General features: G+C 38.5%; 1 protein-coding gene across 3 annotated transcripts in view; it reads right to left on the bottom strand.

Moving 5' to 3' along the window:
- The window catches only part of jak1 (Janus kinase 1), a 34,395-nt gene that overhangs the window by 10,683 nt on the left and 4,045 nt on the right, over positions 1–19,667 (bottom strand). For all 3 annotated transcript variants that reach the window (XM_034881079.1, XM_034881078.1, XM_034881080.1), the window contains exons 2-15: positions 15,343–15,554; positions 13,797–13,920; positions 9,430–9,583; positions 8,655–8,812; positions 8,057–8,325; positions 7,334–7,449; positions 6,487–6,669; positions 5,488–5,645; positions 5,173–5,287; positions 3,431–3,629; positions 1,317–1,426; positions 496–648; positions 269–356; positions 38–165 (exon numbers count right to left, since the gene is read on the bottom strand). In XM_034881079.1, coding sequence (XP_034736970.1) covers positions 38–165; positions 269–356; positions 496–648; positions 1,317–1,426; positions 3,431–3,629; positions 5,173–5,287; positions 5,488–5,645; positions 6,487–6,669; positions 7,334–7,449; positions 8,057–8,325; positions 8,655–8,812; positions 9,430–9,583; positions 13,797–13,920; positions 15,343–15,547 — 2,160 coding nt within the window. In that variant the 5' untranslated portion in view covers positions 15,548–15,554. The remainder of the gene's footprint in view (positions 1–37; positions 166–268; positions 357–495; positions 649–1,316; positions 1,427–3,430; positions 3,630–5,172; positions 5,288–5,487; positions 5,646–6,486; positions 6,670–7,333; positions 7,450–8,056; positions 8,326–8,654; positions 8,813–9,429; positions 9,584–13,796; positions 13,921–15,342; positions 15,555–19,667) is intronic.

The raw sequence follows: 19,667 nt of genomic DNA on the forward strand, positions 1-19,667 counted from the left end.
GTGTGTGTGTGTGTGTGTTTGTGTTTTCCTGTCTCACCAAGTAGCTCAGAGCTGAGGCCAGCTGCTTGGCAACCTGGAACTTCCATGGTGTGCCGAGTGGGCTCTGCTGTCTCCTCATAAACAAGTCCAGTGGTCCTAGCTGGACAAACTCCTCTACCATGATATCTGTTCCACACAAACACAAAGAGACTAAGATGTTAAAAAACAAAAGCCCCACACTCTTAAACACATGTACATACTGTACACACAGTCCCTAAAATGCACTTACTCTCCTGGTGGCGGACACACACTCCATACAGCAGCACTATGTGTTTATGGGACACTTGTCGCATCATGCTGGCTGTTTCAAAGAAGGCCTGTCAAATCAAAAAAACCAAGACTAGAGTTTAAAAAAAGGTTGCTGCTAATAAGTATTAGCTTTTAATATGGTCAGATGTTACAGAATGGATGTAGACTTCATATGAATAGGATGTACATGATCTAAATGTTTCTCACCAGGGAGATGTCCCTGTGTCCAGAACCCAGCACCTTTAGGACCACCTTGACCTCCTGGAAGGATGAGTAACCTGCATCATCATCTTCCTCACTCTTCACCTTCAGGGTGCCTGAGTAGATGTTGGTTCTTGTTCCCCGTCCAAGGTGCTCTTCCTGGTTAACACAACAAAGATAAAAAGTGTTACATCCAGTATCCAAACTATGTCTACTACAAGAGTGGGGCTTCTAATACTTTTCTTAGATACATTTTTCTGTCCAGAGAAGAAGTCAAAGTTTGTTTATTCCATGTATGCTGGAGGATAAGCAAATTCTGCTTGTGTACCCTGATTCGAAATGAAGAGGAAACTACTTGTAGGTAGACAGAAATAAGTTTAACGTTGTGTTCTGTGAGGAATATATGTAAATCTGAGATTCATAAAAATATACTGTACATAAGATACGCAAGTTCAAGAGTCAAGATAATGTCTGCATAGGTCTGATGAGTGTCCTCATGTTTGAGGAATCTCTTCTCTCTTTTTAAAATATAAAAACAACAAGTTCAGTTGATAATGGCATCCATTAACTGTGTGGTTTATTGCAAATGCAACTGGGAATATCTGACTGTATAGTTTCTGATATTTTAATATTTTGTCACCCTTATTTACATAACATGCAGTACACTGGCAGCTTAAATTGTATAGTAAAAAAACACATCTTTAATCTTTTCAAACTTTGTAATACATTATAGGACTTCCATTTTTGTTTTACATTTTTACAACAGACATCCATTACTGCATTACCGTGATAACATGGAAGACAGACATGAAGATGAGAAAGTGTACCTGTTCAATCTCCTCCTTGAGAATGCGATGGAAGCTGAGCTGACTCTCCTGCATGGGAGTCTGAGGGGTTGGTGCTCTTTCTTTAGTGACCACCAGCAGGTTAGAAACCTCTGCAACACAAACACACACGTGTTTGACCATTTCTTTGACCACCAAGTATGACCATTTTGATAAAGCCATTTTCAAAAATGTTTTAGAGTAGTTTTGGTCAAAATTGAGCAGCAGAGACAATTGTTTGTGTTAGGTAATCCCTTAGAGAGAATGTTATGTCTGCTTCTGTTATCAAGGTCATGTTATTGTAACACTCTTGCAAGATTAGGTTGACTTTTAAAATAGTCTGCAGTGCATTCACACAACAACAATGGATAATAAAAGCACAAGCGTTGTTCACAGTGAGGTAAACTTGGGTGGAAGTGTTACAGCCCCCAACAATGCTACAAATGTATAGACCAATATGTGCACCGGTATTCAGTATGAAAGCAAACCTTTATTTACATGTGGTAAACTAAGCTCTCAACAATTACGTCAATGTGGCAATGATCTAAACAGCTACTCAAGTTGGGTCGTGGGAGGATAAAGTGAAAATGTGTATATGTGCCTGTTACCGTGCTATACATGTGTGCGTGCATGTCTACATGTGTGTGTCTGTGGGTGTCTAATGTGACAAACCAGCACATTGTGGTTTAAAGGGGAAGAAAGTATCTGCACTCCAACAGCATCAACATTCACCGTCAAGGAGTGACAGCACTGTTCTGTAACACGCAATCTCTGTCTTTTTGCAAAACCCAAATACAACATGCACCCATGTAGTACACTGCACCCACTGTGTAACCCCTTTGAACTAATCCAGGCCTAACCATTACCATTTACTCTAAGGCTAACACTAAGCCAGCACAGTACAGTATTTAAACTTGCTTATGTTACAAACCAAAAAATCCAGTGACAGGTTCACACACCTGCCCCAATTCAAACCATATAGTCCTTCATTTACCCATCTGCCATTTAATACTTACTTTATATTAGTTTCACAACAGTTTAAAACCATGCATAGATAGGCTTAAAACAACACTAGTAAAAGCTTATATCATATTCTCAGGATGTGATACCAGTGTCATTGTCATAGCAAGGATGTTGTATAATACAATATTAATATTTTAACAGGGACAGCAACACAGCACACCATTGCACATCTTTTATCTTCCTCTAAAACAGATACAACTACAAAACCCAACCCAAAACAGTCATGCCTTATGATAATAATCAACACCACACAAGCTCAACAAACAAACAGCTCAACACATCCATGCACACATGCATAAATAGCTCCACCTTTCCCTGAGTGAAGAAAACAAACGAGTGCTTGTTTGGCTCCGGAAACCCACATTTACAACTCTCTTCCTCCCTGACACCATTTTGCAGAGACATACACATTGCTCATGCCACATACACACAACACACACACACTTTCTGTTAGGGCAACTCCACTCTAAATATTGGATGGAGGGAAAGCTTTGCTTCACTGACCTCTGGGGGTTGAAAGGTTCAACTTTGTTGCACTTCTGACCCCACCCAACATCACAGTCAAGTGTGATCTATTGTACGTGTTACCACACCCAGCTGTGATGTTGCATTGCACGAAACAGTGCAGGGAAACGTGTTATACTGCAGAGGGTGTGGACTAAGAATGCAGAAATTGCTAGATGCCAGAGCAAGCAGGATTTTCAGTCTACTGCAGCATTTATGTATGATCACTGCAGACTACCAAAGCGATGTTGTTAAGCATTTGTTGTTGCTTCTTGCATTGAGGACCAACTAACCATAGCCACAACCTGTAAAATGGTTTTGAGGATTATGTTCTTTTCAAAACCATGATAATGGACAGAATTCTTTTCTCCCATCTGCACACAACTTACTCATCTTTTATGACATCTATCCATCATACTTTTTTAATGCACTTTAAATAGCTTAAAATGGTATTTCAGCATTTTTACTGAAAAACTAGAGTCATAAAAATTGTGTTCTCCCTGGGTTCCAGATGGCCTTTCACTCCATCCATGTCAACACTTACTTAATTGTACTGACATACAGATTTCTATTATCAGGATTCAATTTACCTCTGGGCTGTGGAGGGCAGCAGCGCAGCAGCTGGAACTGGAGGTTGTCGGTGCGAAGGCTTTGGCCCTCCAGGTGCTCCAGCAGCTCAACGAGAGTGGTCCGAAACGTTTCAGTGCCGTACAGGCGGAACCCTTCAGATGACACTTCAATCTGGAAGTTCTTATACTGACACACAGGACGTGATTCCCTCAGGTCGATCTGGATGCAGAGAGAGTGTGCAGAGAGATGTTTTAACTGGAACATGACACAATCACGAACATGAGCCAAAAGGAGATTGAATAAGCAGCAGAAGTGAAGAGGAAGATTATAGATTAACAGAACAGGGAACAGAGACAAATAGAGAGAGTGGAAGTGTGCAAGGAAAGAGTTAAGCTAGAAATTAAACAAAACCAAGGTCTTACAGTAGCGTTCGTTTTTTGGAAAATATATACTTAGCACAAAAAGCAAGGAAATTTGTGTTTGGTAGATTATCTCTCTGTGGTCACAATGCTTTTTGGCAATACATATTGAAAAGCACTTACAGTTAGTTCCCTTTCAAATGGTACCCCATTTGTAAAGAACATGCACTTGTGGGATGAGCAGCACCGCTAAGTATGTGGGTTTCGCCCATGAAACATTTGCCAAATCTTCTCTGCCAACTTATTCTGCCACTGACTCATTTGGTGCATTGGATGATTGAAGTTTGAAGTAACAAGAAATATTGGCAAATTAAAAATGTATTAATTCACAAACAGGAGCTTCAGTTGTGTGTGGAAGAACCATACACGGCCACAACAGCCTGGTGCTTCCTCCTCATGCTGGCCACCAACCAGGTCACACATTGCTGTGGGATGGCATCCCATTCTTCAACCAGCATTTGTCGCAAGTTAGCCAACATGTTTGCGTTGGTCACTCTGGCATGAACACCACGCCCAAGTTGCCAATCAGGTGCCAATCAGGCACTTGCAAGTACCAGAAGTTTAAAACGTCAATAGCACCATTTGAAAGGAAACTAAACAGGCTTTCTAAGGTATAAGATGTATTGCCAAAAAGCATTGTTACCACAGTGAAATAATATACCAAACACAATTTTCCTAATTTATTGTGCTAACTATATTTATTTCAAAGAAAGTTTATATATTTTGGTTAAAGCTCAAAGACACATGAACTTAATGTTACAACTTTAAAGTGCTCATATTTTGTTTTTTAGCTTTTCTCCCCTTTCCTTCATTGTGTTATCTTAATTGTGCAAAAATCTATGTAATAGGTTTACAAAGGGAAAAAAGCCCAAAGCCCCCCCCAAAGGGATTTACCATCTCTAACAGAAAGCAATGTTCACAAACTGCTCCAAACAGGTCTACTGTAGTCCAGCCTTTACATCCTTGACGGATGTGCGTCACTTTGTAACACCCGTTATAATGCTTGCCTAGCTTCTAGCATTGCACGCCCTCACACTCTGCTCCTGACTGGCTTCTGATGCTGACCTAGCTACTGATCATGTGCAACTCCCAAAAAAGACGGAATAGAAGTAGATGCCTTACTCGATAGCTGAAACCTATTGTAGTATGACCTCTAAATACAATTGTGAAACCTGAAAATGAGCATAAAATGAGCATTTTAAACTCCAATAGTGAGACAACAGTATCCAATCTTTTGGCTATCCCAGTGGTAATGTTTCTATTTGTTTGTATTCTGAAAATACTTATAATAATACTAAATAAGTAAATACAGTGTCTAACACCTTATGAATAAACTAAACTACCTCATTGCAGACCACAGTTATGATGATGTACTGGTAGTCAGTGCAGCTCCAGCGCAGGATGTAGGTACCCTCCTCGTTGCCCTCCTGACGCAGCTTGTGGATGGCGTACTCCGTGCTGGGGAGGGAAAATCACAATGAACGAGGGCTGAAATGACGTTCTATCAAATGGCGATTGCATTTTTTAGGTTTTAGAAAAGACTTATGTTTATTTTTTTGTTCGATAAGACTGTCTGTGTCCAGTAACGCAATGTTTTTATAAGGAAACAGGCCCATCGGCAAACACACATTTACATCAATAAAACTGCCAGTACAAACCAGATGGGTCCGTGGCAGCCGTTCTTGATGTTGTGCACCACGGAAGCTGGGGCCACCTCCTTGCACAGAAAGTGGTGGGCATCAACTGTCAGCCTGAAGTATCCATCCACAAGGGCTGCAAAGGAAAGAGCCTCACCCCTAGAAGCCATGTGCAACTCCTGAAAAGAAAAGAAACAGGGAGAAAAAGAACATAAAAAAGGCAATGTTGCCATTAGTCACAAAATTATGAAAATTAGCAGAGGTAGTAAAAAAAAGTATCTGTAGTAAAAATATCTAACTAAAACACCCCACAAACTTATTTATTTTTATGTGTGGGTTTGAGGCCACAGGTAGACCACTAAGACTTTCTATAACTAGTGCAGTTATTCCAGTGTTGCTGCTTGAAACCTTTTTTGAGAACTGCCCATACAAACAACTTCACACTCAACACTGGGCTTCCTTTATGCTTGAAATGTTTGAGTTTTGTACAATGTAACGTCTCAGTTCTCTCTTTCTTTGTCTGTTCTTGAATGTACCTTAGCAAGCGACAGAGGTTGAGCTGTAACCAGCAGGACATTTGGTGGTATAATTATATATATATTCTCGAGGACAGACACACTCAGACACACAGGGAGATTCCTTGCTTTATAGTTACATACATCCTTTCTAAACTAAATTCTTATTACTAAAAACCTTTAGAAACCATTGAACAATGTGGAACAGTGGAACAATGATTGTAAATTCTTGTCTTAATTTTGAATGAATTAATTTGTATTAAAATTATAACCAGGGTTCAGAATTAATATTTAAACATGTTTTTGGATATTTGCAAACATCATTTTAGAAAATGTCTCAAAAACAAAAGGCTTACAATTTACCGCTTCAGTCTTAGCGTGACACTGTCTAAAATCAGAATGTGAAGTTACTGCTGTGTTATTTATCACATATTTGTATGGCTAAGTGACAATATGGAGTTTAATCCCACATGAAACACAGTGCTCTTTGATTTGTTTGCCTTACCATCCTCTTGTTGTCCTGTCTGTAGATGGTGACCGTCGCCTCTTTGATGACAGTGTGTGTGATCTCATGGAAGTCACAGAACACTACCCAGCTGTCATTCACCTCTTTCTTTTTATCATTTTTCTGTTTTCCATCCAACTTGTTCTTCTTTGACTTGCCCTTTTCTTTGGCAATCACAGGTGTCTATACAAACAGATGTACACAACTAAATTATGAAAGAAATAAACCATCAATATTTTCAAAGAATGTTACATATTGTCATCTGAAAATACTGCAATGACCTTTGCAATGTTTGTCAAAGATACTATGCATCACCATCACATTTGGACTAGTAACCTCTCACGTTAAATAATAAATACTGTAACAAAATTAAGACAACTCTACTGCTCTTCCAAAGTAATTCTGACGGTCAACATCAAAATAATAGCAGGTTTTTCTTGATTGGAATGGAATTTAAGTTCTTTGTGCATAAACATAAGAAACCCCAACTTTCAATGTTCTTCACTTTATTTTCTGTAAAATATCCCTATTATATGCCAATGACTTGGAACTTCAGACTTGATTTAGTGAGTTTATATTTAGCTTAACATACTTCACATTTTTGTATGTTATTTATTTAAAAAAAAAACTAAAATAATGTACTTGGATTATTCTGGTGACCTTATCTATTTTTACCTTAATCGTACTTTTTCATGTGGAAACATATGTTCTCAACAGGGAGTTAATGGTATTTCTCCATTATGAAGTTTGACAGTTGTTTGTTACTGCCAGTTTATCTGAAACTAGTGAAACAAGGCCATTGTTTTGTTTTAAACACATTGTTTTGTTCAAACACAGTTTCACTCACTGTAGAAGGCTTCTTCCTCCAGGAAATGCCAGTGGTACCAGTAACCAGGACCTCCATGCCATAATTAGTCTCCGTGTTCTCACTCTTGCTCTGTCCTTGGCTCTGGTTGATGTGCCCTGAAAACATCAAGCAAACAGGAGTTACACATGAAGCCAAAATACTTAAATGCTGCAGTTACAGTATAGGACATAGATTGTAGACACATCCAACACCATTTGCACAAATTCTCGGGATGTTTTAGGTAAATTTTGATTTCTTTGTTTCTTTTTTAACTGTGAGCAGGACGCTAAAAGTCCTCTCCATGTAAACACAATAAACTAACTTTCACATAGCCACCAAAATCCAATACAGCTAATAAAAATATTGCAATAGGGCTTAATTTTTTTTATTATAAATTGTTTTTGTGGTAAAATAATCTAATTTATTTAAAATAATCTAACTATATTTTGTCTCATCGTGCCTCACAGTTTTAATAAGAATAAAGCTTTCATTTTCTCTCTCTCTAGAGTAGTTTTTTCCTCTATCGTTATTACATCAAATTCCACAGGGATTATCTTGGTAGACAAATAGTTCTCTTTCTTTGTTATATTGAATCTCCTATAATCCCAGTAAAACTATGTCTCAAACAAAAATCCACACTGAGCTGTTGCATGCCACAAATCTAGCACGTTGCTGATAATATTATATCATTACCATCCCATCCTCATCTTCCTGAAATCTTACCACTGTAACCTCCATTGCAGACATCTCCTTCCTGCGTTACACTGAGTGAGATGGGCTCATGCACCTCACTGCCCAGGCCGCTGGTCAGGCCCTCCAGTGTGGCCAGGTACTTGATCTTCAGGTCGTACAGTGTGATGTTGCTGTCCTTCATTGTGCGGCGGTTGAACTCACTGAGGAATTTCTTAAAGACGTTGTTGATGCGGATGCGTGTCAGGAAGTTGCGCTGCTTAATGTTGCGGTTCAGCGACTCTGGGATGAAACGTTTGTAGCTGATGGTGGTAAGATAGAAAAATGGGAATTTATGAACAATTTCTCTCAGTATTTGCTTCCTACGCTCTGTGCAATTTTTTTTGAGGTAAGGAAAAATAATTTGCGACTTCTCAGAAACTATGGTCTTAAACAGTAGCCATCAATTAGTGCTTATGTTACTTACTGTGGTAATTACAACTGCTTTTGTTTGTCTACAGGCTCTCTAAAATTCTAATTTGGATGGAGTATAATTCATGGTATTATCATATTTTAAAACTTCTTTTGAATGTTGAATGTTTTATTTGGGCAACGTGTGCGTGTGGCTTGCTCAGAAAATCAAATGTTTTACCTGATTTCATGGGAAGCAATAGGCGTGGGCATATCCATTGTATAGTGAGTGATAGCAAGCACAGCCATGCCCAAACATTCGTTTTCTATCTCGTGTTGCTCAGCCTCTGAGAGGGACATCCTCAGTGGAACCACGCCTGTCTGAAAGTCATGCTGGCCCTGTGCAACAAACATACATATTTATATTTTAAATACAGACACACCAAAAGCATATTAAAAACCTAAAAAGAACTCTAGAATATTAGAAATTGGAAGATATTCTGTGCGATTTGGTTTGTTACGTGGCACACACATCCTGTCAAGATGGCCAAATAAAATGAAGAAGCAGACTGCCTTATTTACAGGAAATCCAGAGGAATTTCTCAAATTTTGCACAACGGAAAATTAGTTTGTCATTTTGTTTGTTTTTTGGAAACATCCATTCCTGGTGAGTTATAACAAATTTAAATGACGGTGGCTCTGTATTACGCTAAAGGGGTGCTGTCTAATGCTGACCTTAAAGCCGCACTTCCTGGTGAAGTTACATTTCCTCCCAGCTCTTGATGTTTTGAAACTCAACTTTGAATTGTGGTGGTGTTTGAACTTTTAATCCCATTTACTTTCAAAGAAGGAAATAATAAATACAAATTGAAGAAAATGGTTTTGGTAGGTGTTTGTGTATGTATGTGTGTATGTATATGTGTGTATGTATGTATGTATGTTTTTATGTATGTATGTACACACACAAACTTCACGTGGGCAAAAATATGAGAGTAAACACTGATTTTCTTTTTCACCTGGGCAAACAAGTAGTCAAGAGAGGCAGCATCCAGTAGGGGAGTTCCTTCTGGTGTTTTCTGTGGACTAAATCCTCCTTTGAGTTTACTGATGCAGTGTCTCCAAACTGGAGACTCTCCTTCAGTGGTGCCATGCCAGTTTCTGAAATAAAACCTGACAGGAAAGTGACAAAGAAAACAAGTTAACAGAAAGGCTCCTACACAGGGTGTGCATGCAAAAAAGAATACATGACTTTGAAAAAGAACTTACAGTGGCATTACAAGGTAACATGGGTACAGGTATGTCCAATGAATTCCAGAAACGTATTTTCAAATGCACTGAATTAGATCTCACATGTCCAGACACTTGGTTTCGATAAATTATTCCCTAACGGGAAGGAAGATGCTAGGATACATAACAAGGTAAGTCTTAAGTTTGCCTTGATAGGCTTTTGGCCTTAATAAAGATGTTTGCAAGCAGTGGAATTTCAAAATGAAAACATGAGCTGAACTCTGGATCATTACATGCATATATGAGCATTTTACTTAAATGCATAACACTAAACAAAAGCATAACCCTGAAAAAACACTAAGCATAACACTAAACAAAAGGTTCTTAAAAGTCTAAAGCAGTCAATATAAAAGAGTGAAAGTAATAGATATGTTACAATGACCTTATTCATACATTAGCTTTGTCTGTGCACAGAGAAACAACAGGACATGCTCTATGGACACCTTTTTTATGTGCAGCAATTAAAGTGTAAAAGAAATGTCTATGACTAACAATTAACCATGCCCATTTTTCCTTATTTTGTCATCTCCACTTTTACTTTTCATGCAAAGATCACCCAGCCAGTAGGAATGTCAGTGCTGGGCAACATTTTGCCCTGTTTTCCTGTTTTCTCTGAAATGTTCCAGCAAACCTTTGCTGTTCAGTAGATCGTCTCTGTCTGTTCAGCATCATAGACGTCTGTCTATATCCAAACAAGACCAACAGCAGACATGAGGCAGTGCGCAATAAAACAATAAAATAGAAATGAGGAGAACTTTTAAAAAAGCATGCAAATAAGTGTACAGAAAAAGACAGAAATAAACATGAATACTGACGAGGGGACTGCTGACATTCTATTCTATTCGCCAAAGAGAAACATTCAGCAAGGTCTTGAAAAAAATGCCGCTTTTTGATACAGATAGGACTCATTAAGACTGGACTGTAGGCGGAAGCCACACAGCCCAGGCAACACAGGGAAAACATCCAAACTTTACACAAAAGCAAATAGCTTTTTGGGACAACAAAGTTACCCATAAGCCCATGCCAAGCCAACTATAGGATCGATTCCCATTACATTTTTGTGGTGCGCCATGGTCCCCCAGAGGATATTTAAGACAAGTTAAGATATTCCTTTATTAGTCCCGAACCGGGGTAATTCAGCTTTAAAACTGATGTGCTTAAGTGTAGGCTTACAGACCTGTCCATATCCATATGCACTTTAATCCCTGTGCGTGAGTGTTTAACATTTGTTTATGCCAGACTTGACCACAATGCTCTGCTTGTTTGGCAGACAGCACTACAGAATGCAAAGCAGGCTGCAGTGAAAAACATGTACACACAAAGCACACACAAACATACAGCACACGCCACTAGCTACTGTTAAAGCAGAGCACAGAGATAGAGGAAGTGCAATTGACACCACAGTAATGTTTTTATTTTCCTCTTTGCAAAATGCTACCTAACTTGTCGAACGGATTCTCTTCGGAGGGACTTAACTCTCTTCAAATGAATCCAGTCAGACAGAAATATGATATTGATGGTGTGTCTCATTAACTCAAAACTTTCTCTCCAAGGCTGTTTAAATAAAAACATTTGATCACAAAAGAGGATTCCCTCCGAACTTGTCAGAACTATTATGAAAACTTTTTTTACCCTCAAAACCAGGATAAAATGAGCAATCCTCTCTTATCATTGGTCCATGTATCGAGTTCTACTCCACTTTTTGCATTACTTGTAAAAGTTGTAAGAAGTCAAGTTTAAGAATTTGAATCATTGTTCGAGATATCCTTGGCTGTTTTCTCTTCTCTTTTCTCTTATAATGTCAAACTGAGAAACAAGATCCAACAAGCCTGTGGAAACCTAAAGAATGTGTCTCATCTCACCAAGCCACCTAGGGCCATTTGCCACAATATGATATAACCAGAGCTAAAGTACTGCTAATTCATAACATACATCCACAACATTCAGCAGTGTTTTTAGATAACGCCAAGGAGTTTATGGTTTTATGAAATGCTACGCAAGTTAGTGATATGCATTACAGATTACTCTGATGGCACAAAAGTGTATGGGTCCTATTTTAACAATCTAAGCGCACTGCGTGTAGTGCCTGCCACAGGTGCGTTAAGGGCATGTACAATGATGCGTTATTGACATTAGACGAGGTTTTGTTGGTCAATAGTGTGATCACTTTCCCCTGCCTCAAGAAAGCAATACTATGTCTGTCACTTCCTAATGTAATATACAACCTTTAAAGCTGACAGACATAGTAGTAAAAAGTATAATAATAATCTTTATTTACATAGTACCTTTCTTTTTTTTTAAAGATTGTTTAAAGACAGGAAAGGGGAGGGAGGGGAGGACTCCAAGCAAAAGGCCACAGGTCGGATTCAAATCCGGGCCGCTGCCAAGGACTCAACTTACATGGAGCGCACACTCTATCCCCTGATTTCTACCAACTGCGGAACGGCTGTGGATCCAAATTTATAAATAAAATACACAATATGTTTAGCTGAGTATTCTCTGCTCTAGCTCAACTAAAAACACAAAAACTCAGAATCCGGAATCCTGTTAGCGCGTTGTTCACTTCTTGTTTCTGTAAACGTTAGTCTACACCTTTACACCTGTTCAACTGATTTTAGCAGTTTAGATAACACACTTGACTGTCCTGCTTGTACAGACAGGAACTAACCACAGACAGTTGCCATGTTCATGGACTCATGGCAGTGTGGCGCTGCTATTAATATAGGGGAAACACAAAAGATACTGTATATTTTTTTATACATATGGCATTAAAAAATATATTCTGGTCTGGCTTTTATTTCTTTCATCTCATTCTGGGACTTCTGCGGCATTACCAGGAATGTAGGATACGTAATACCTCTACTGTATTCACATTCAGTCACACAGTCACTTTGGACACAGCCTAAAATCTCCAGAGGGAGGCCCAATTGAAGCATCCTGATCCAAATTGGATCCTTTCAACATGGAGGAACAGCACCTCAAGCAAACACAGTTCAACCACTTGAATCCCAAATCTCTTCTCTGGCTCAATACCCAGACCTCCTGAACCAAAGATGGAGGGTTGATATGTAGATTGTGTGGTAAGTAAAAAGTTTTTTTTCCAAGGTCTGGCTCCCTTATTTATGTACCAGCTTGGTACATAAATCTACTTGTTGAAATCACATACCATGTTATATTTGACCTTTGTCACAAAAGGCAGCACCTTGCACCAACTTTGAAGGGAGTACTACAGAGTTTTCTGATATAGTAGCATAGCCTTTGACTTGGAGGTCTTGGCTCTCATCCCAGTTTGTGTTCAAACTACTCCAGTGTGCACTGGCTGTCACAGAACTATATTATTATCTCCGCCAAAAGCAGGGATGCAATCCTGAGATCGCCAAACCCAAAACTCCATATTAGGTAGGCTGATTCTCTCAAGCACACCCTTCTTAGTTTTTTGATGTCCTCCACATGACCATTTAAGTTCCATGGCAGAACTATAGTGTCCTCAGAAGGCACCCTCTCCAGTTATCAACTTTGAGACAACAAAAAAGCCAGATTTAAACTTGACTTTAAACTGCTGTTCAGCCCATAGGTAAAAACAGTTAAAGCCTTCCTTTCTGTGGTACTCTTTTAGTTTGGGAAAAGAAGAACACACGCACCAAAGGTCTTTCTCACACTCCCCAACATGTCCTCTTATCCTGGAAAACTTTGGACAACAAAACAAATCGGTCCCTACCCAGGAGATTAACTCCAGAGCCTAAAAATAATAATATATAAAATATATCTACTTAAGGGGTGGCCTGCAGGCTTGTTCACTATGACACATGATTTGTTTGGTGTCGCTCCACCTCCTGTTCCTCCCCCCAGAAATAAACTTTCGATTTCCCAGGGACCCGTTTTCATAAGTCAGTAGTCAGTATTTCAAAGTTTCTGTCTTTGCCAGTAAGGTGACTCAGTATCAGAAGTCCGGACAATGTAGCTCTTTCCTGAGGCGAGCAATCCATAGAACGTCTTTAATTTGTATTAAATAATATGTCCCCTGTTTCAATGTTTCAATTTAAGAAATTGCTTTATGGAATTAAATGGCCGCTGTAAAACTCCAACGTAGTCTTACCTCATGCGATAGTGCAACTTGACACTGGTTTCATCTGTGATCTTGAACTCATAGTTGGGGGGGTACCAAATGCCAGTTGTGTCATCGAAGAGGGCAAATAGGTTATGGCACAAGGGAGAGATTGCTGAGAAGGAAAAGACAAAAAAGGAATAAAGATCAATATTCAGACCAATTGTTACATGGAGTTGAGGCTGACTCGCAGGTCTCTGTCCAAAGAGAGGAGTTAGGAGCTACAGCAAACAATCTGCTAATAAAACAAAACAAACTGTAAGGTCTAAATGTAGCACCCTGTCAACCCTGCCTGGTTGCAGTGTATATTTTTATACTTTGGCATAGATGAAATGTAGGATCCTGGTTTTAGAAAACACTTGTAAAATTCTGTATTTATTAGCCCTTAAATGCCTGAAACAAGAAAAGTAGTATTTATATAGACTATTTCCATCTTACTCCACCAAACAGTCCGCTAACCAGTCAGTTAAAATGACTAATGGTTGTGAATTGAGGGAGAGATACTTGTTCTAAGAGCCCCAAGCACTTAGTCTAGTTCTACAATAACTGATTTATGGCTTTTGAACTGTGGTTGCAATTGATTTGCAGAAGTGCTTATGATTGTTTGGAATCTAATGCATTATATTTCACATGTTGACAGCTAAATTGGCAGCACTTAGAAGGAAGGCAGTAATACATGTTCATCTGGATTTAAAAACACAAACAGACAGGGAGAAGTCATCCTCTGTGAGAGTGTAGTTTAAAACTCTGACATTTTCTCCTCTCTGTTAACTTTGTAATGACAAATTCCAAGGCTTTAATCAGAGACAAAAGAGAAAGAGCAGAACCACTTAACTTCATGGTTGAAAAATAACTTGCTAAAGATGTTAATGGTTTTGCCCAATTGTTACAGAAAAAAATATTCTTATTACTTGCCAGGTTGGCTGGTGGAAGAGACAAACCTAATTAATAGGCTAACTACAATAAATATCAGTGTTTGAGTACTCCAATGTATCAAACATTCTTACATCTACCAATCTATGTAAATTCTCTACAGAACATCTTGTCATCACCACAGGAATTACAAAATACCTAGGGTTTTATTATCAGATATAATTTATCACTGAATACCCAACACTGAATGTGTTGAAATCAGGTGGATTTCTCTTTGGTTCAAGTTAGTTCAAAACTGTATTCTTGCATTAGTGCTGATCATATAAGACTTTTTTTCTACAGCTGTCCCTCTCCTAGTGTTTATGTCTCTCTGCCTTCATGCTTTAAAAGTATTCTTTTACTTTAAAAACATTCACTACTTGACCAATCTACTGGTTATCAATCAATTTGAACGCAATAACATTGAAAGAAGTATTCTACCGCAGGAAAGAGGATGTTTTCATAAAACTTGGCTGTCTATGCAGTAGAATGGCACAAACATTTTTGAAATTGATGCTACATGCCCAGAAGAAAGACGCTTTTGCTAACAGAATGCAAGATACAGGATTAATAGCAATGTAGGTAATTCTTAATTTGCCAACTAGCGAACAGCTCAGTCACTCACAGCATTTCTTGGCAGCATTCACACAGAGCTCCAACGCGGTGTAGCAGCCTTTGAAGTACTCTAGCTGGTGCACCTCCGGTGTGTAAAAGTGGATTTCCAGGCCCCGAGTAGAAGTAGGAGAACAGGAGAGTTGGGCCCCCTTACTGGACCTCCTCATCTTCCCACAGAGTTGCCTGCTCAACTCCATCACCCACAGAGTTGGCATTCAGACACTGGATAAGTGAAATGAAAAAGAGAAATGGGGAAGTGGGAATGTAAGGTTAAATGTTTTGGCTTTCATACTGTGTACACTGAAGTGAGCTTTGCATTGAACTCAATTAAGTATAGATGTGAAAAATGAAAAAATGGTAACATGGGAGATAATTAATTTTTCTGCTGCACAAAACTTTAATGTTTACGTTCAGTGAAGAGCTTCAAAGATTAATCGGTTAGTTGTCAACTTTTAAATTGGTCTACTACTACTACTAACTACTTTGAGTGATTTTTTTAAGACAAAAGTAAAAAGTCTTTGATTCCAGCTTGTTAAATGTGACTATGTTCTAGTTTCTTCTGTCCTTTGTGACAGTAAACGGAATGTCTTTGAGTTGTGAACAAAACCAGACATTTGAGGATGTCATCTTGGGTGTTTGGGAAACATTGATACACATTTTTTACCATTTTGTGACATTTTGTATACCAAGCAACTAATTGAGAAAATTATCAACAGATTAATCTACTCTTAAAACAATTGGACCCCTAGTTCAGTGAAATGGTAACATCAATCTTCTACCCTATAATTGCTAAGAACAGCATCAATCAACTTGCAGTTTCAATGAAAGACATTTTATTAAAAAGGATATTTTGTTAGTGTATAAAAAGCTTTTAATACCTAGTTCAACGGAACGAGTGTACTTTTTTCTAGTATGTCCCACCCTCTATATATATATATATATACATATACACACACACACATACATACATATATATACACACACACATACATATACAAACACATACACAAATATATATATACACATATCTAATTTACACTATTTTAGGAAATGGGTGGAAAATGTTTAGTTAGCATAGCCAATCAAGTATCTAAAAGTTGTCTGCATGTGTGTTATAGTGTGATTGTGACCTCAGCTAACGTTTGATCATTAACCTGATGACTCATATTAAATACAGTGCAGAGTCCCAACGCACAAAAGCACACAGGACAAAGTGGTGTTCCACTATAGTGCGATTGGAATAACTTCAGCCGCTCAACTGAGCTTGATGACATCAACATGGAGGACAGATTGTTGCTGCGCATGGGCTGTAAGGAGTCTGTGCTTCACTACAGAATGAGTTGAATAGCCTGTGTTTACGCCAGCTGCAAAGCAAAAGCAGCATGTCAACAGCAGCAGCCGTGAGTCCTTGTGTTGACACAACTTAACTGCACCAGCAATAGTAGAAACAAATACATTGCTAAATGATTGCATAGGCATCTGGTCACACTTGATGTCACACCCATAAGTGTGTACACAAACATAATAAGAGGAGGAAAGAAGTTGAAAAAGATAGAGACCGAGAGACTGCAGAGAGCATGACAGACTGATGATGCATGTTTGTTTGTATGTTTTATTGCCGTTTCTGTTTGTCGTAACTCTAACTATTTACTTCATATTAAGATGACAAATAAATGACATTTAACTACAGTATTTTGGACAGATAATTATTCTACCCTGCATACTGTTTAACACAAACTTAACTGATCATATTTAAATCAACTGCCAATCTGAGCTTGCTTTCATACATGTATTTCTTTCTTTTTTAAAGCATGCTATTTGTACACTACCAATCAAAAGTTTGGGGGTGCTTAGAAATTTCCATTGCACTCAATTATAGACAGAATACTAGCTGAGATCAGTTGCGTTGTTTTTTTAACCAGGGCAGCATTTTTCAGATTACATTATGTGCTTACCTAATCCCAAAAGGGTTCTCCAATGTTTTCTCAGTTAGTTGTTTTAGATGACATCAGATTAGTGAACAGAATGTGCCTTTGGAACATTGGATGAATGGTTGCTGATAATGGGTAATGCAGATATTGCATTATAGATCAGCCACCCACTCAGATCAGCTGGTATTCTATCTATAATGGAGTAGAATGGAAATTTGTAAGTGACCCCAAACTTTTGACAGGTAGTGTATATGTGCCAAATCTTAAACGTAATCAAGCCTAGGCAAAGTAGTGAGCCTGGCAAGTGGGCTGTCTTTTAACAGTCATCCTTTTCCTTCACTTTGGTTTGTCACTGCTGAATTTCTTGAGAAGAGATTTTCAATGATTCATCCATCTGCCATTTTCAGTAGCAGTTGTTGTGTCACTTTTTTCTACCTAAACAAAACACTCCTGAACGTCACTAGAGTTAAATGTAAAAAATATCCCTAATACAATTGTTTTGGTATGTTAGAGAAGATATCTTTAACAAATTACATGATCAAGACTGGTTGAGACTGAATATTGAACTGACGCCAGTTTTAATCGAGTAATACTACATTAGACCACATGTTTCCCAAGTCTACTTCAGCAGAAAAAGATGCTGACAGTTCTTCCCACTTCCCATCTGTGACGCTGATTTACCTGACTTGGATGACTGAAAATTGGGTTTCTGTCAAACAAAAACAAGACCTTGGAGCAGCTTATAATGCAACTAGTGACAGACAGCCAATCCTGACAGTTGTGTCTGTGATTAGATGTGGGTAAAATTAAGTCAAAGAAACAGTCAAAGCCAGAGCCTTTCTCCCATAAAATCACTTAAATGATAACACAATTGTCAAAATGGTAGTAAAGGTCCTGCTGATAAACAAATATATTGATCTTCTAATCATTTCAGCTATTTACTTTATAATTTAGTAATGTTCATGTTGTTGCTTAGATCATTCTAGGAAAATGACCTGGACCCTAGATTTGACCTGTTATCACTGCATAATCTGGTGTTTGTTATGTATGTTGGTTGGTTGGGTGGTCCAAAACAATAAGGAAAATTGAAAATAAATACGACACCAACAAACAAATAAGCTCTTCTGAATCATTTGCATCAATCGGTTTCCCCTGTCTATTTAAGCCTAAGCTAGGTAGCTCATCTGTAAAGTTTAGAGGAACAAACTAACACAAGAAGAAGAAGATGTGTTGCTGAAGAACATGGGGAAAAAAAAAACTTCCTATACCTACTTTTCACAGTAAATCCCTTCCAGTAAAGACAATCGTGTACGACTTTTATTGTGTCAATGAGAAACCCTGGATGTCAACTTATCATAAATTCCTTACGTTTTCTTGCTTAGCACTTCAATCATTACATTCCAAATGCCAAGAGCTTGACAATGTAGATGTGACGTGAGCAACCTGTCTGAAAGTTGTAAGTCGTCTGGTAGGTGTGCCAAGAGAAATCTCAATCAGTCTCAATCAACAGAGACGGAGAGCGTGGGTATATGTAAGGAGATACCATAAACGCAGGCTAATTAATGCTAAGTAACATGCTAGTTAGCGTTAATAATTTAACCTAAAACAGCTGTAAGTCGAAACTGTCTGCGAGCTACACCTGGCAATACGGTATTTTGTCAACTATGCGACAGCAAGTTGGGTGGTTATGACTTAATCGTTAGCCCATTTTTTTAAAAAAATCTGCAACGGGGCCATACCATGAGCTACAAGGCAATGGAGCCTTTTATACATTGTTGTGTTTCTATAGAAATAAACACAGGACAAATAGAGTCTTGAAAGGCTTCAGATGTAAAGTTATTCGCTGTCAAAGTGACTTCAAAATGAATGGCAGTCAATGGGATGCTTACGGCAGGTGTTGGCTTCATAGCATTAAAATGGCACCATAGGAGCTACGCTTCGAGAGGAGAGGCTTACCTATAGACATATACTCAATTATCAATTAAAGGCCATACGAAGCCAAAGAAAACAACTAGTGTTTAGTCACTTGGAATTATGGACTTAAGGTAAGGGTTTAATATTTGTTCACTTTTAGACACAAGGAGAGAGTTTGGACTTATTATCTTAGTACTTTAACACTATCTGTTACTTCTCATTGATGTGTTTTTTGCATGACACCTATTACTTTAAGTATATTACAACCAGTTTCCTTCTTGATCTTGTGGTTTTTTTGCACTTTTTTAAATCAGTTTCTGTGACTTTTGTCTGTAATATGGCTACTGAAATAATGTTTTAAAACTGATCACTGCTTGGCTGAAACTCTGTGGCTCGTGTGCATGCTGAGCTAGGACATCCCCCTAATGGCGTTTTTCCACTGCTGGTAACGGCTTGCCTCGGCTCGCCTCGGCCCGCCTCGGTTCGCCTC

The sequence above is a fragment of the Etheostoma cragini genome, chromosome 9 (genome assembly GCF_013103735.1).
Source record: "Etheostoma cragini isolate CJK2018 chromosome 9, CSU_Ecrag_1.0, whole genome shotgun sequence".
NCBI lineage: Eukaryota > Metazoa > Chordata > Actinopteri > Perciformes > Percidae > Etheostoma > Etheostoma cragini.